Source organism: Saccoglossus kowalevskii, chromosome 13 (genome assembly GCF_978046115.1).
Source record: "Saccoglossus kowalevskii chromosome 13, keSacKowa6.1, whole genome shotgun sequence".
Taxonomy (NCBI): domain Eukaryota; kingdom Metazoa; phylum Hemichordata; class Enteropneusta; family Harrimaniidae; genus Saccoglossus; species Saccoglossus kowalevskii.
Window position 1 is genome coordinate 35,450,961 of NC_140653.1, and position 18,517 is coordinate 35,469,477.

The following is an 18,517-nucleotide window of genomic DNA, read 5'->3' on the forward strand; positions in this document are numbered from 1 at the left end:
TTCGTAGACTGTTTATTGGTATTAGTAGACTGTTTATTTGGAATTAGTAAACTGTTTATTGGTATTAGTAGACTGTTTATTGGTATTAGTAGCCTGTTTATTGGTATTAGTAGACTGTTTATTTGGAATTAGTAAACTGTTTATTGGAATTAGTAAACTGTTTATTGGTATTAGTAGACTGTTTATTTGGAATTAGTAAACTGTTTATTGGTATTAGTATACTGTTTATTGGTAATAGTAGACTGTTTATTGGTATTAGTAGACTGTTTATTGGTATTAGTAGACTGTTTATTGGTATTAGTAGACTGTTTATTTGGAATTAGTAAACTGTTTATTGGTATTAGTAGACTGTTTATTGGTAATAGTGGACTGTTTATTGGTATTAGTAGACTGTTTATTTGGAATTAGTAAACTGTTTATTGGTATTAGTAGACTGTTTATTGATATTAGTAGACTGTTTATTGGTATTAGTAGACTGTTTATTTGGAATTAGTAAACTGTTTATTTGTATTAGTAGACTGTTTATATAAATTACTATAGCTCAACTTATGTACTGAACATAAAATCTGAAAAATCTCCGCTAGACTGATTCAACCCTGTCACAACACCCTTTGCCAAAACTGGTCCAAATATACACCAACAAAGATTATGTTAGACGGCAATAAAAACACTCACAGATTACATTCTCATAATAATGCCTATTGTTCTTCTCGAGGTATAAACTATTAACATGGTTTGTAATTAGTAGTTTAGTAGAACCTCTAAATCGCTGTGCGAAGTTGCTTCTTTATGTTAATGTTCGTTGGTAGAGTATGCGTTGATAATTGGCATACGTTCAGCTACATGATGATTAATTTAAAGTAATTTTCCATCTATTTGACCTCTGTGACGAAGAGTTATTATCCTCTTGCGATTCAGTGACGTCATTTGCATGACATAATACCTTATATTTTACGATTGTCAACATACCCTTGGCAACGAGTTTACACTACACCCACCTACTTTGATTCATTGACTACCTGACTGGCATTTTAAAATAATACAGAGAAGTTAGTTTCCACTGGAAACTGAGGAAAACCATGTACCTAGACACGCCTATAAATTAACTTCTCACTTAATAACTTAAGGTCACTGGATCGTAGTTTCTCACATCTACATGTTTTTTTTGTCAATTGGAACTACTAGCGCCTCCTTTCATTTAAATATATATAAGTTTGTTTGTTTTTGTAATGGAAATAATATTGCAGATTCAACATTGGTATTACATGATAAATATTGGTAATGTCAAAAAAAGTGTCACGCCAGTTAATTAATCATTGATTGGATAGACATTTCCACTAAGGCAAGCTGCCACATATCGAATGAAAACCAAGTTAAGGGGTCGTTGTATTACAGCTTCCTGTTATATAAGTACTAAACTACATTGGTCTGTCGGCCAGCCACTGCAGTTGTAAACTACCGGACGCTGCCGAAGTCATTGCTTGAAACGTCTAGTTATTTTGAATAATATCTTAGGACAAGGATTACATAATATTGTGTACTACATATATAATGTATGAGTACGTTTACCTGTGTGTATTACTGCTGTGCTTATGTGGTGAGTATGGCACTAATGAATTCTACAAATGTTTCTTAATTCAATAATTTCACCACCAAATTGTCTTTCATACAATAACAATAGATTGCATGGTTAGGCTTTCAACACTAACTAAATATCACCACCCCTTAGTTATGTCAAGATTCTTGCATGGTTAGGCTTTCAACAGTAACTAAATATCACCACTCCTTTAGTTATGTCAAGATTCTTGCATGGTTAGGCTTTCAACAGTAACTAAATATCACCACTCCTTTAGTTATGTCAAGATTCTTGCATGGTTAGGCTTTCAACACTAACTAAATATCACCACTCCGTTAGTTATGTCAAGATTCTTGCATGGTTAGGCTTTCAACACTAACTAAATATCACCACTCCTTTAGTTATGTCAAGATGCTTGCATGGTTAGGCTTTCAACACTAACTAAATATCACCACTCCGTTAGTTATGTCACGATTCTTGCATGGTTAGGCTTTCAACACTAACTAAATATCACCACTCCGTTAGTTATGTCAAGATTCTTGCATGGTTAGGCTTTCAACACTAACTAAATATCACCACTCCTTTAGTTATGTCAAGATGCTTGCATGGTTAGGCTTTCAACACTAACTAAATATCACCACTCCGTTAGTTATGTCACGATTCTTGCATGGTTAGGCTTTCAACACTAACTAAATATCACCACTCCGTTAGTTATGTCAAGATTCTTGCATGGTTAGGCTTTCAACACTAACTAAATATCACCACTCCTTTAGTTATGTCAAGATGCTTACATGGTTAGGCTTTCAACACTAACTAAATATCACCACTCCTTTAGTTATGTCAAGATGCTTGCATGGTTAGGCTTTCAACACTAACTAAATATCACCACTCCGTTAGTTATGTCAAGATTCTTGCATGGTTAGGCTTTCAACACTAACTAAATATCACCACTCCTTTAGTTATGTCAAGATGCTTACATGGTTAGGCTTTCAACACTAACTAAATATCACCACTCCTTTAGTTATGTCAAGATGCTTGCATGGTTAGGCTTTCAACACTAACTAAATATCACAACTCCGTTAGTTATGTCAAGATTCTTGCATGGTTAGGCTTTCAACACTAACTAAATATCACCACTCCTTGAGTTATGTCAAGATTCTTGCCTTTATTTTGTAGGAGCGGTTACGTATGGTTAGATTCACAAAGTACATGACATAATCACCACAAAACTATTATTTATGTATTTGTTACATCACAAGAACATTTGATCACGTTACACTAGTAACACTAGTTTATTTAAAGATTGTGGTGGCCACATTCGACGGCATTGTCCCACAATATGTGACTCGCTGCTAGACTTTATATATTTTGGACTGAGCTTTTCTTTCAGCCGAGTGAGGTTATCATTGATTTAATAAAACTACGGTCACAGAACATTTTATGTGTTCGCGCCACTAATGTGAAACCATTTACCGTTTCATATTAGATGTACTGACGAAACGTCAAATTGTTTTCTATTGTTTTTTTAAATTTTAAGAACGGCATTCAAATGTTTGTGTTCAACGCGTTGAGACGTATGTGCAGTGCGTTTTATGAAGACGAATTCTTAATAGTAATAATATTTTATAAATTAACTAATAGCTTCGCTGTTTACTTTGCATGTGTACTAGGATTGTATATTTTATTACAAACACACTCACAATCACATAACCTGGACAAAAGAAAGCATTATGTTTCCATGCCATGAGACATTTCCCCTATCTGAGTAACTTCATATTTTAGTATAAGGTATTAAGAATGCATATAACTGGGATGTATATATCCTAGCTGGTTTCTAGTGCACCTTCTCATATTACTTGACAATAGTCCAGAAATATTTTGTAAGCTATAAAATTGGTATACGTCAACCGGGATGTAACATATCCTAGGTAGTTTTTAGAGCACGCCTTATATTACTCGACAATAGTCTACAAATGTTTTGTAAGCTATGTGTACATATATTAATACATACAGGTGCACTCACAACAATACACACACAATGTTAATTAGAGAATTCATTATATAACCTTGACAAAGAAAATCATCATTTGTCAACTTCATTTGGAAATCCTAATAAATTAGATTTAAAGTTCACAACTGGCGGTGTAGCAATATTGTCAACTTGTCCATGGTGGCTGCAGGATTTGAAGAAAAAAATGAGATGATTGAAAATATTGTATTCAATGATATTTATTTTGTAGTAACATTGTTATGTACATGTATACCATAGGATCTATAGTATCGTTTTCTTACTGATTTAACAACACTATGTACTCGAGAGTTTCCAGTACTTGTGTTCGGTGTTATCCAGCATTATATCAATACTGTATGATTCACAGTCCCATATTGAGGGGCAAGGGGTGGCTGGAAATAAAAAGTTCCATTTACAGTTCAAAAATAGGTTTCACTTCACAGATAAAGGTAATTCAAAATTACGGACGAATAAAATAGCTGATCATATTTTACACCTTGTCCATGTCTACGAATTTACGGTTTTTATTTATTTAAATTACGTTTATGAAAATAAAAACAATTGTTTACAGCTTACGAATATACCCTCCATGTTAACAGTCCCGGACCGTTTACTTACTTGTCAGTGTCTGACTTGTATATACAAAATGTGACCAAGAAAACGTCACAATAGTTTTTAAAAACGCTAAAAGTCAGTTGCCCGTACCGAGCGAGCCACAGAACCAAAACAATATGTCAGCCGTCGCCATTCAAAACAGTGATATGATTTTACTCAAAGAAATTGAGAATCGCAATTGCATAAAAATGAGCACTAAATACAGCTATCCCGGCCATAAATCGGATCATCAATTTTTTTACAATTACATGCGATTCACCCAAAATAACAACGAACTTGAAACAAAAGAAACCGTCCGATCTAAACGACCTGCGTCTATGAAAATCGAGTTTTATCGCCCTTGCGTTTCCGAGCGAGAGAAGCTCGAGGCCAATCTAATTGTTTGGTTCAATTCAATTCATCAATTTAACCAAGCTGTTAGGTTGTTTATTAGTTGTGCGCGGGACCAAACTTTGGGACGTGAATCGGCGACGAAAAACAGTGATAATAACCTCAGACAACTAATAAATTAGTAATTTTATTACTAATTATAATTATACTAATTATATTAAATGTATTAGTTGTCTGAGTAATAAGCAAGGGGTTAGAGACTTTTTACCTCGGCGATAGCTACGGTAATTGCGACCCAATCGATTCCGGGAAACGCAGTGACCAGTGAAGCCTTAAATGACAATACAGTTGTATTACAGACTCCCGGGGAACAAACGTTCGTGATGTAATTCTCTCCGATGAGATAAAAGTCAAGTATATATAAACAAGGCGACAATAATGCAACATTTTATTCCACGTCTTTCCTAGTTTTCGGGCCCGTTGGTGTTTTATAAACTTATAGTAGTGAAATATTGTATTTTTTATCTACCTTGTATTCTATTGTATTATTTCGTTGAAAACTTTCTTAGGGAACATACATAAATGTTTCGAAAAGTTACACCAAAAATAAACGCATTTCGAAAATTGTATTGTGACACTATTTGTATTGTGACACCATTTGTATTGTGACACCATTTGTATTGTGACACCATTTGTATTACTTGATTATAGATTCCAGGGGAACAAATATTAGTGATGTAATTCACTCTGGTAGGTTAATAGGTGACAAAGGTCAAATACAAATTTGAGGGACTCCAATAACGTTTTTGAACAATTTAATGTACGTGAATTTAACGACGAGCGAGTCAATGTTCTAGTTGTCTGTGGTGTGGCACTGCTGTGGAATGCTGTCGTGGAAAATGACTAATGCTAATTTGATTTCCGGCATGTTATTTGACAAAGAAATGAACGATTTTTTTTAATTTTCTTAGCGATAGCTACGTGAGTTGGAACTAAAACATTATCACTCAGGACATAGTGACAGCCACCAAAACGTAATTGAAGGCAAATGAACACGAGAAGCATAAAGGACTGTCGAGTCGTAGCGTAAAATAGGGGAATATACCATTGTTGACTTTTGAGGGGAATGGAAATCAGTCGATATGAGGGTGTTACAATAAGCGAGGAAGCAAATCGTTTTTATGCTATGAAAAAGTGAAGACCTTGAACGCACTTTATGTAGTTTTTTTACGCAGTCTGGGAAGTTCGAATTACTAAACGAAGTAGAGGACGACTAAGCTGAAATATCTAAGAACCAACACATATCAAGAATTATATCTCAAAACTGAATATTCGTGGTATATTTTAAGTCTTACCGGACCGGAAGTAGGAATTTGTTCATACTCTAAATATCCAAACATATTTTAGTATAAGGTAGTAAAAATAACTAGCACGTTTTATGGAATACCGTTAATAAATAATCGTTTACAGTGTGACTCAACTTTTAACGAGATCGAACCACCCGCGTTTCCCAAAAGATTACAAAGAGGCAGGCATGCAAACAGTCGGTCATCTGGTGAAAGTTGTGTGTTGCTAGGAAACTAACACCGACTCGGTACATACATATATGTTCGGCACATGATGTGGTCATTCAACTCATAATTTTCTCGACATTTTGATCAATAGTCACGCATACTAAAACGTTTGAATTCTTTCGAGTGCTTTCTTAAAATGGATAGTTAATTCTCATAGATAAATTTGTCTGGGAAAGACATTATTCAGCTCAATTAAGATATGACCAAGATTATTTTGTTAAACCAGATACATGCTACTTAGGATCACACTTGTTAACACTCTGATATCTGTGGAATTCTTTTACAAACTATATTGATGTTAATAATACCACAATTATCACATCACGTGACACATTTGTTAAGTAAAGGTTATCGTTTTGACTCGCATAGCAAACAGTATGCATTATGGCACAGGCTGAGTGTATATTATGTGGTATCATTTGAGAAACAGTCATTATGTCTGATGAGGACATTAAAGCTTTTCCGTCTGTTTCGTCTGCTTTTAAATATATTTCTAGAGGTACATTGTCAAAACAGATTTCGGTTCGCTAGGCGGTATCAATCTTCAGTGTACGTTAATTTATTCATTCAAGCACTTTGTCCCAAGGAATTGGTGATAGTTGTAGAACCATAACTGCCTCAGCACAAAGATTGTTATGTAATACAAGGGAATGTAAAGGGAAATGTATTGTAGTGTTACCTCTGTGTTTTTTACAATATATCTGTATTAACCTTCACTGTGAAGGAAAATGTGAGTGTTGACTTAATGACCGGTAGAAGAAAGGCTGGTCAAATTTTGCGAAATAGTAGTTAGTTAGAATTGCCAGACACGCAATCGACACATTGTGGGATATCGAAATATGCATTATAAACAGCAAGTGATATTCCCACAGATATAGTTGGTATCGAAGCAAAGGAGTGGCCTATTAATCCATGAAACATACTCACATATATCCGTACATAACATCATGTCTTATTGTGTGAGGGGCAAAGCTGTCATGTACACAATCATAATAACTGGAAATGGTTTCATAACGGGAAAATGGTTTATTAATGTAACTAATTATGAAAAATAAAAACTGACATTTAGAAAACTATTAACAATTTAATAATGAAAATATATGATTTGCTGTACAGTTTTCAGAAAAGTCCGAGAAGTATTGGCAGCCAATTTGCAAACTCGCTAGCGAATTGGCTAACCGTGTTTGGGTTTTGACTCAATGTTACCCCAACGGATCGTTTGGATGTGAAAATTTAATTTTCTCCCTGATTTGCAGGGGACTGTTTTTGAAGTTGTCTCCTTATTTGATTTCAAGCCATGTTCAAGATGGCTATCCCCATATAAATTACTCGTACTACCTTTACATTATCACGCCTCGCATAACAAAACAAATCGTCCAGATGAATCCAGACGCGTACCAGGCCAAGTAAAAACATTCTAGCGAGCGAGTTTACAAATTGGTTGCCCTAATACGTCTGAGACTTGTTTACTAGTACACGTATAACCAAACCATGACATTTATAAAAGGCACAGTGCTGATCGAGATTCATTTCGAATATACCTGAAATGTAATCTTACAATTGCATACAGTCGTCAAAACGTACAGTTTGGTGACAGTTGATAATGATACCAGGATTTAACAATTCTATGAGAACATAGCAATAAAAACAATACATTAAACATTCCTGACAGTAACATGTAAGTCAAGTATAAACCCGAATGAAAAGTCTGGAGTGTGAATACTTCTAGCGAGTCACCCCTCTAAAAAACACCATAACTGTGGCCAATGACTTTGAACTTTGCTCTTCCATAAAGCATCAGTTTCCATCTTCAAATAAACAAAATACCCCTGATACCCTGGAGAAGCATGTCTATTGTTTCACAACGACTGTCCCAATGGATTTTCGTCTTCTTAATTTCTCAAGACAAACGTCCCAAGGTTGTTTTGTTTACTTAGAATGACTTGTATTTTGGCAACATTTCTTGTATTAATTTCCATTGCACAAAAAATCAGCAAATACTGTTACTGAAACACAGAATTTGCATGAATTTTTCTCCCGGCCATTCACACAAACTGCAAATCAAGTCTTTTACCGCGTCACAGTCCCTGTGACCGCATCCATAGTTGTTGACACTTTGCAACCGCCTTGATGGATGTATTGTGACGTATTTTGATCCCCGGATTCTGACTTTGCATTCTCGCTACATTTACTGCCCTTTCATACCAGTTCAATTTCCTTTCATTATTACATCCAGATGCCATGATATTCAATATTTAAAACCAAACTTTATTTCACAGTCACTCTAGTTTTCACTTTTCTGAAATTATTTTCCTGATCAAAAGAATTTTCATTTCCATCATGCAATCTCCCATAGTACTTCCGCATACACAGCGGCGATTGCCAACATAACTACAAATAACCTCGCTCCCAGGAGCTGAGGAATAAAACATTCCTAGAGGCATCTTGTACTATTTGTCGCATATATCTGCAGTCACTTTTTTCATCTGTGACATCTAGTGTATATCAAATATGTCTACAAGCACTTTTGTTGATGACTCTGTAACGCATCACAATCGTTATTGTTTTAAAAGAAGGGCGTACGTGAAACCATCAAACCTATATTTACATGTATTTGGGAAGACCTTGGTTTAAAGTTTCGATTAATATTATTTGTTTCAATATTGTGTTTGTTTGTTTTATTGCCACATGACCTACAAAATTAATAAGTCTGGTAAATTTGTAACATGGCGGCAAGATGACATGATGACAGTGACCCCGAAAGTCACGTTATCGTAGAAAGGAGGTATTGAAATTCGATCCTGTATTTCTAATTTTTCCTTTTGTTTTATTTTTTTCCTGAACAAAGGATTCATAATTCCAACATTTTGCGATTTTATAAGTAATATACTATGTAGTCCGTTTTTGCGCAACAACAGTGAAAAAGTGCCGGATGATTCAGTCGAATTTAAAATACGGAAATGAAACTTACGTCTTATAGAATCCATGCGTTCAAACCACAACTTAGTGGCAGTGACCGGAACGACGTCGGCGATTCAATTTATCTGTATGCTTATAACTGGTGAGAAAACAACAATATATTAGCAGTCTCGTTTAAACGTAAAATAAAAATCACGTCCACTTCGAATGACGCTCGTGGTCATCATTTTCAAAATCTGTCCCAAACATACAATAATGTCGTTGTATGCCTTGTTTAGTTTTGATAAAATTGTTCGTTGGAGTTGTAGTGTTCGACTATATTACATTACCAATGATCAGCAGAACAAGACAAGACAAATGACGTTGCCACGGGGACTCTAGTGTTGAAGGATTATGACCACACTCATAACATAGCATCTCACGTTTGGGGTGAAAATGATCAAAACAAAAGAATTACTAACATGAATAAACATCAGCAGTGATTTATTCGTAAATTCTGATTGTAATATTTTGAATATTTTAATTACACTAAAACAAAGCCACACAGGATAACGCGGTTGTTTTCCGGGTTTCTATTGTCTGGTTTGAACACATCACTTTGAGTGAAAAACGCAGAATACGCATTCTCAAGAAATACAAGAATATAACTACATATATTTAAAAATAGTTTCATAAAATTCACAATTAGAACTTACAGGAAATATGAAACATGTTTATATCCAAATTCCATCTCATTCTTAATATTGTGTACATTAATTCATTCGAAATAAAATAATACCACTTGCAGAGCAATTCTCTCAACACAATCAACACTATCTAGAAAGCTTTCAGTTACAAAATAATGATGCCGACTGTTGTATTCATAATGCAAACAAACCCACCTACATTTTAGCAGTTCATCTGTTTGTGAATCACCATAAAATATTTTCTTATTTTCACCATATGGTGTAGATTATTTCATTGGTTCGTTATATGATTGTTTCAGACCACGTGTCAACTTCGGAGTACGGCGCTATTCTAGTCACTGATCTGATGGAAAAGTATCCCAAATATCACGTGATACCAGTGAAGAATGAATCTAAACCAATCACAGTGATGCATCGTTTGACGCCTATACAGATGTTAGATATGGTAAAGTCGTTGTATCTCAGTTGGTGAAATATCAGTTCCAGATACAATTTTAGTTTCTGTTTTACTGATTAGTGACGTTTTATAAACTCACTGAAATAATATTCACTAGCAACAACCCAACACCAAGCATGGTATATCGTGCGCCATGAGTTATCTTACTTATCCCTTCATTCAACCGTGTACTCTCACAATCTAACATATCTATATTATAAACATATATATGGGAACCACTTCATATTTGGAATATACATCAATTGCAGTTCGTATTTGTTCACGACCAAACTCTAAACTCATTCCATTGGTTTGGGTATGAAGGTATTGTCAACCAATGTGGACAAATTTCATCCAAAGGTGCAACTACATGCATGCATAATTTGCCTAGTTGCACATAAGTACTGAATATAGTTATTTCGTAAATGGTAATTTGGTAATGATGACGTCGACCATACCATGCCACGCCTCGCCACGCCTCGCCACGCCTCGCCACGCCAACCCAACCCAACCCAATCTAATCTAATCTAATCTAATCTAATCTAATCTAATCTAATCTAATCTAATCTAATCCAATCCAGTCTAATCTAATCTAATCTAATCCAATCTAGTCTAATCTAATCTAATCGAATCGAATCGAATCGAATCGAATCGAATCGAATCGAATAATCCTTGTGTGTGAGAGTGTTGTAGACATCCCCCGACGTATCCAATTGATCGGGGCCGTTTACCGTGAAGCTGTCTCACTTTATGCGTTTTATAAATTTATTCATACAAATAATTAAGAATATGATATATGATGTCTAGCAGTTAATGATTACCACATGTTGTCATGTCGGTAGATTTGTGCTGAAGTCAAAGCAGTACACATGCGTGCAATTAATTACATTCCGACGTCATTTCAAAGACATATGCTTGTATTCGTTGGCAATTGCATATCAATTCTAGGCTATAATTAATAAATAAATAAATAAATAAATAAATAAATAAATAAATAAATAAATAAATAAATAAATAAATAAATAAATAAATAAATAAATAAATAAATAAATAAATAAATAAATAAATAAATAAATAAATAAATAAATAAATAAATAAATAAATAAATACAATTATAGAGACTAGGGCGTAGCCTTATTATTTAGTTAATGTACACAAAATTAAAACATGTCAGTGTCAAAAGTGCGTGTACGATAGAGAAACAATAAAACAAAAAAATCGATCGCCTGCGAAACAACTATCCGAATCTGCACACAACGCAACAAACCAGCAAGAACAATGAGTAAAATTTATTTTCTAAGGCATAATCAAATACGTGAAAGTGCGGTAGCCCAACATAGCAATTTCTCGTGACAGACAAAGGTAACATTAACGAAGATTAAAACCTAAATATGCAAATTAGGTATGGACCTTACGAACATGTTAAATGTTAAAACTATAAGTATAAGACTTTATAGGCCAGCTAAAATATCAAGGCTGTTATGATATTGTTGATGGAGTGCACGCGAACCCTAAACATTGTATGGGATATTTTTTCATGGCGGCTTTTTTGAATGCATGCTAATTGCTCACGGGTACAAAAGTTCCCTCATCCAGAATCTGTTTCAGGTCACCCAGTAGACGTTTTGTCATCCAAAAACAATTTATATAACGCATTAAAAAGTGGACCCACTAGACTAAAAACAACTTTTAATCGAAAAAAATCATTTGTTTTATTGAGACACTAGAGCAATGTTGGATTTGAGAATTCAGTCACATTCTACACACATCAAACCACTTAATTTGAAAATAATTCAGATAATGTGCATAAAGACTGTGGAGAAAACAGTGATTACCAACAGTTAAAAAAATAAAAATAATTGAATATATGTTTAAAAAACAATGTGACAAATTATTTTAATCAGAAAAGATTTTGGCATTAAAATTTTAACAATTAAAAAACACGGGAAAAACATTTGTTTTCGTTTAGTCATTGTCTACAGATCGAGCCGACTAGTTTGATATATCTTATGTTGTTTTCTATTTTTTTTTAAGATAAATATGTAAATTATATACGACATAATTCAAATTATGCAAATTAGGGTCGGAGTATCCAAAAATCTTTCTTCGTGTTCGACAAACAAAACGAACCTTCGATTTTGGGTTTGAGAGAGTCGTGGGACGAGCATGCATAGTAGGCCAATGACTCTACAACAATAGCAATGAAAATGTCAATATATGTTACTTTTCCAGGATGAAAAGAACCAGATAATTACAATTAAATGTTGGTTGGGTCAGGTGAGTAGTACATTTTAGTTAGGTAATAAACTATCATCCTACTTGGAAAGAATAACATGGTGGTGTGTACATACAACTTTAATTTGCAAGCAATGTCTTTTTTTTCTTGTAAGTATTTGTATCTTTTAAACAGCATACTTTCAATTCGGAAATATTGCTCATTTGCAACCTTCCCTTGGTCGTAGTTAGAAAACAAGGCATATAAAGGGAAAGTATCCCTTTAGCCTACAGCATTATCATTTCACAGTATATCCGCACGAATGTAAGTGTTTAAAATGGTGTTTCCATTATTCGAAATAGTAAAACAAGTTCAAGCCCAATATATATACTGGCCTTCGTATAATTCCTTAAACAAACATTGGTACGGCTTATGCGCCACTGTATTCACCTATATGTAAACTTTCAGGTGATATATAGGTTGTTAAGTAGCACGCATTAGATTTTCGACATCCGAAATGTTCGAATCATAATTTGATTTTAATGCGTTTTTCTTGCTACCTTAATAGTATATCCTTATCTTCACGTGCGTATTATATAATGTGAAACCGTTAGAAAGAGTCTTGGCTCAAGTAATATTACTCTGGTATTACAAACGCCTGACGTGATAGTTTTGTTTGTTTCTAGTCTTGGTTTGACGAATATTTACAATGGGATCCACGAGTATACGGTGGCATAACGCAGATACATGTAAATATCCGAGAAATATGGCAGCCTGATATTGTACTCTTTGGCAGGTATGAACGAGTACCTATCATACTACACAAACGACAATCTGCGGGGAAAATATCTTACCATGGATAGGCGTTTCCGATCCTACACGAGACATGCAAACGAACAATGTGTGTAACGATTAGATTGTAATGTCATTATTAATTTATCTTGGTAAATGTCCCACAATAAAGTAACAATAACAAGGGTCTTATTGAATAGAAATCAGCCATTGTTCGAGTTGTGTTGATGGCTATCAAAAAGTTAGGTGCTTAAGTTCTCAGCGTTCACGTTTACGATCTTATGTACACAAAACAAATTTAGAAGTATTTCAAATTAAAGACTTATCTGTCAATTGTATCACGTCCTCGTGATGCTGGAAGTAGCCTATGATAGGTGGAGACGGAGTCAAATCATGGACTGTATATACAACATATGGTCAGAATGACTTCTAAATAAATTTAATTTGATTTTCCTGCAGCATTGAGAAAGAATTCAAACGTCATTACGACACCGATGCTATCGTTGCATACAACGGAGAAGTAACGGCGCTCCAGCCATTCACACTTGAAGCTTCGTGTGATATTGATGTGTCCTACTTCCCGTTCGATAAACAACAGTGTTCACTCAAATTTGCCTCCTGGAGTTACGATAGTAAATTCCTGGACATTGAACCTGATCCGATGAGCAACACTGACAGGTTCGTGATGAACGGCGAGTGGGACTTAGTACACATGCCTATATCACGTAATCTCATTCACTATGTGTGCTGTCCAGACCCCTTTCCGGATATTACATATACAATCCACATTAAGAGGCGTTCCATGTACTATGTGTGTAATATAATCTTCCCGTCATTCCTTGCGTGTATATTAGTGGCTGTTGGTTTCTATTTACCTTCGGACTCTGGTGAGAGGATTACTCTGTGCGTTGCCACCATCCTAGCACAGTTCCTGTTTCTAACCATCGTCACCGATTTTATGCCACCAAATTCGGAATTCATACCAAAACTTCGTAAGTATTTTCATTAGTACATATTTGAAAACCGTCATGACTGTTCTTAACATAGTCTTAGATTGAGAGACATAGTCTTAGATTGGGAGACATAGTCTTAGATTGGGTGACATAGTCTTATATTAGGCGACATAGTCTTAGATTGGGCGACATATTCATAGATTGGGTTACATAGTCTTAGATTGGGAGACATGGTCTTAGATTGGGTTACATAGTCTTAGATTGGGAGACATAGTCTTAGATTAGGAGACATAGTCTTAGATTGGGAGACATAGTCTTAGATTGGGTTACATAGTCTTAGATTGGGAGATATAGTCTTAGATTGGGAGACATAGTCTTAGATTGGGTTACATAATCTTAGATTGGGAGACATAGTCTTAGATTGGGAGACATAGTCTTAGATTAGGCGACATAGTCTTAGAATGGGAGACATAGTCTTCGATTGGGTTACATAATCTTAGCTTGAGAGACATAGTCTTAGATTGGGAGACATAGATCTTAGACTGGGAGACATAGTCTTAGATTGGGAGACAGTCTTAGATTGAGCGACATAGTCATAGATTGGGTTACATAGTCTTAGATTGGGAGACATAGTCTTAGATTGGGAGACACAGTCTTAGATTGGGAGACATAGTCTTAGATTAGGCGATATAGTCATGGATTGGGCGACATAGTCATAGATTGGCTTACATAGTCTTAGATTGGGAGACATAGTCTTAGATTGGGAGACATAGTCTTATATTAGGTGACATGGTCTTAGATTAAAATGGATTGACCTCTGTGGGTCCCTGCGTTCGGACCTGTACCGTGGACGTGCCTGGACCAATTATATTCAAACTTCACACATACATCATACATAATATTATACATATGTACATCAATTTGTTTCGCAGTCTGATTGGCGGCTATTTTTGTACTGAAAAATCATCAAAATCAAGCATTTCTTGACTGTTTACGGATTGTGTACGAACTTGACAAAAATTGAACATTATATGACCTTGATGCACGTCATTTTGTTTTTCAGATAAGATTCAAAATGGCTGACTGACGGCCATTTTGTTTTAATGAATGTGGTTCTAGGGCCATATCTCTGACATGTTTTGACTTATATTCAAATGTTATATATTATTATACATAATGCATAGATATACAAATGTATTGGTTTGATGTTCGGTGACCGGTGGCAATTTTGTTTTAATTAATGCTGCTCCAGAGCAATATCTCTCAAAGGACGTGTACTACTAGTATATTACTATAAACAAAACTATATATCTTGATTTGGTAAGATTTAATAACTAACGAGGACTGTGTCATGTATGGTTTGGTTATCATTGTTTTCTCTGACATTTGCACAATCTCCTATAATATTACTCCTATTTAAAGTGTTCTCATAAAACCAATATTTATTCAACATGTTGGCAATAATTCAGACGTAAAAAGGTTAGCAGGTTACTGCGCTATCCTGGCGTCAACCATGCTCGGTCGAACACAAGCACCTGCGGACCTTAACCAAGGTTCTCCCAAAGTCGCATTCGTTAGTGAATTACTTTGTTTAATGATTTATGGGAAGTGCTGTGAAAGTTCCAGTGCATAGTTCTACCCTTATCAAAATAATTTATTGAAGTTTATCTTTATTTAATTTTATTTCAGAAATCTATTTCTTCATCTTGATTGGATTAGTTATATTTTCGGCAGTCATGACGGGGTGCACGCTACACATGCACTACAAAGGTTCCCATTGCGAAGAAGTGCCCCTTTGGTTACGAAATTTTGCATACAATTATCTGAAGAAGATCACGTGTTCAGACATACAAAAGAAGAAAACTTCCAATCAGAACATGTCCGTGAATGGAGTGCAGCCGATGAACCAAGCAAATAATTCAATCGACCACTGCTATGAAAAACAAGACGGCGATAATGTAAAGGAATCGCATGTACGTGACACACGTTTGCAAGAATGGCGAGATATCGCTAAAATAATAGACAGGGCATATCTGATCGTGTTCTGTTTTGTACTATTTGCCGTGTTGACAGGCTTCCTGGTTGCACTCTATGTATGCGCAAGTGAGAACAATTCAGAGATACCGTAGACGTCGGTTGTTTACACAACACAACCGGGACCGAAATATGTATAACAATATTCTAACTATTTTTTTGGTTTGTTTATTTTTTATTTTTTTATTTGGTATTTCACATTCTGAATGTCTTTGTTTAATCAGAGTCAATAAAACCCGTCGTCTGCCTTCTTATTAGTCCGAAAAACAGGAACTTATGGATTGACCTCTGTGCGTCCGGACCTATAGCTAAGAGATGCTTGGACTGATTATATTCAAACATAATATTATTTTTCAGATCAGATTCAAAATGATTGACTGGCGGCCAACTTGTTTTAATGAATGTAGTTCTAGAACCATATCTCTGACATGCTTTGACAGATTATGTTCCAATTTTATATATTCATTATATTTTATGTCATAGATATGCAGATATATTTATATTCAAAATGGCCGACTGGTGGCTGTTTTGTTTTAATTATTGTGTTGCAGAGCAATATCTCTCAATATGGACAAGTACTCGTTTGACGATCAGATACAAGATGACTGAATGTCAATCATATTTATGTTAAAAATTCACCATAATCAAGCATCAGCTTTTTAGATCCAAAACTCTGACATGTTTATGTTCCAACTATATTATTACAAACACAACTATATATCTCAAATTAGCTAACTAAATTGGCTAACTGTGCCATGCATGGCTTGTTAGTTATTAGAATGGGGTGTACACAGATGAAATTATTCATATTATTTATATTATCATTAGTATTATACTATAGACAAATAAAGGAGATTAGATAATACAAATTTAACCTAACCATTGTTTCGAATTCTTCAATTATAGAAACGTGAACCATATTGCACACCTTGTACTGTACTAAGCTGGGGATCTAAAGGTCCCTGGTTCAAACTCACACGAGTTCGGCGAACTGCATTCTTTAGTTATCAAACAATGTTAGTAGTTTACGTCGGACTATAGGGACGACCATGAGGGCGCTGTTCATACTCGGATGCGATGACGTCATACGGGGTGGGATGACATCACAATGGGAGGCCGTGCATAGCTTAGCATAAATAATGACGTCACAATGGGAATTCGTGCATAAATTAACATAAATGAGGACCAATGCCGTAAAGGGGTTCATTTGAATGAGGATGACGTCACAATGGGATATTGTGAATACATTTGCATACATAAAATTGATGTGAATACGAGGTCGTGTCGAGGTCATCGTGAATACATTTGCATAAATTACTATCAATTTTTTTAATTATTTTTTTTAATTATTTTTAATTATTTTTTTTAATTGAACAGGCGTGGACGAAAGATTTTTCATGAGGATGACGTCACAATGGGATATTGTGAATACATTTGCATACATAAAATTGATGTGAATACGAGATCGTGTCGAGGTCATCGTTAATACATTTGCATAAATTACTATCAATTTTTTTAATTATTTTTTTTAATTGGACAGACGTGGACGAAAGATTTTTCATGAGGATGACGTCACAATGGGATATTGTGAATACATTTGCATACATAAAATTGATGTGAATACGAGGTCGTGTCGAGGTCATCGTGAATACATTTGCATAAATTACCATCATTTTTTTAATTATTTTTTTTTTAATTATTTTTAATTATTTTTAATTATTTTTAATTATTTTTAATTATTTTTAATTATTTTTAATTATTTTTTAATTGGACAGGCGTGGACGAAAGATTTTTCAGAATGTGTCATAGAGGGCGCTCTCTCTCACACACACACACTAATAAATACACGGCATTTTGAAAACTAACGGAGTTTATTGCACAAAAGAAGTAAACAAGAATGAAATATTGACATGGAGTATACATTCATGGTGTGGTTGAGTATTTTTTTTTAACGCCACGAAAAAAAAAACATACGATGTGAGTAAGGAAAATAGTTGCGTAGCGTATAAATGTTTAGCATGATTAAATATTTCTTAACACCTCGAAAAATACGTACATACATGTAAATGTGCGGCGTGGTTAAATTCATTTTTCACGTCACGAGAAATACGAGTACATAAACGATTCGATTAAATACACGGAAGAGTGAAAAGTCAATAATTATACAGTAAACAGTGAACAATAAAAATAATTCATTCTATATATATATATGTTGTTCATCGTTTATATTTTCTTACCTCATATTTGCTTTGTTTTGTTTGAGTAAATTATTTTTAACGACACGAATAAATACGAGTACATAAACGATTCGATTAAAAACACAGAAAAGGGAAACGTCAATAATAGTAAACAGTGAACAATAAATAATAATTCATT

General features: G+C 34.6%; 1 protein-coding gene across 1 annotated transcript; it reads left to right on the forward strand.

Annotated features, from left to right (window-relative positions):
- Window positions 1–1,445: 1,445 nt before the first annotated feature.
- LOC100375463 (neuronal acetylcholine receptor subunit alpha-9-I-like) lies at window positions 1,446–17,015 on the forward strand. The gene is made up of 6 exons (XM_085506806.1): window positions 1,446–1,597; window positions 10,011–10,156; window positions 12,380–12,424; window positions 13,049–13,158; window positions 13,614–14,146; window positions 15,797–17,015. The coding sequence occupies exons 1-6, from the start codon at window positions 1,552–1,554 to the stop codon at window positions 16,234–16,236; spliced, it is 1,320 nt and encodes a 439-aa protein (XP_085362932.1). The 5' UTR covers window positions 1,446–1,551; the 3' UTR covers window positions 16,237–17,015.
- Window positions 17,016–18,517: the final 1,502 nt, after the last annotated feature.

Bases quoted from the DNA above. Each gene is read 5' to 3' on its own strand.
- LOC100375463 (XM_085506806.1), top strand. From the start codon at position 1,552: ATGTATGAGTACGTTTACCTGTGTGTATTACTGCTGTGCTTATGTG. The intron at 12,425-13,048 runs GTGAGTAGTACA...GTTTGTTTCTAG, and splicing joins TTAAATGTTGGTTGGGTCAG to TCTTGGTTTGACGAATATTT. The intron at 13,159-13,613 runs GTATGAACGAGT...ATTTTCCTGCAG, and splicing joins GATATTGTACTCTTTGGCAG to CATTGAGAAAGAATTCAAAC.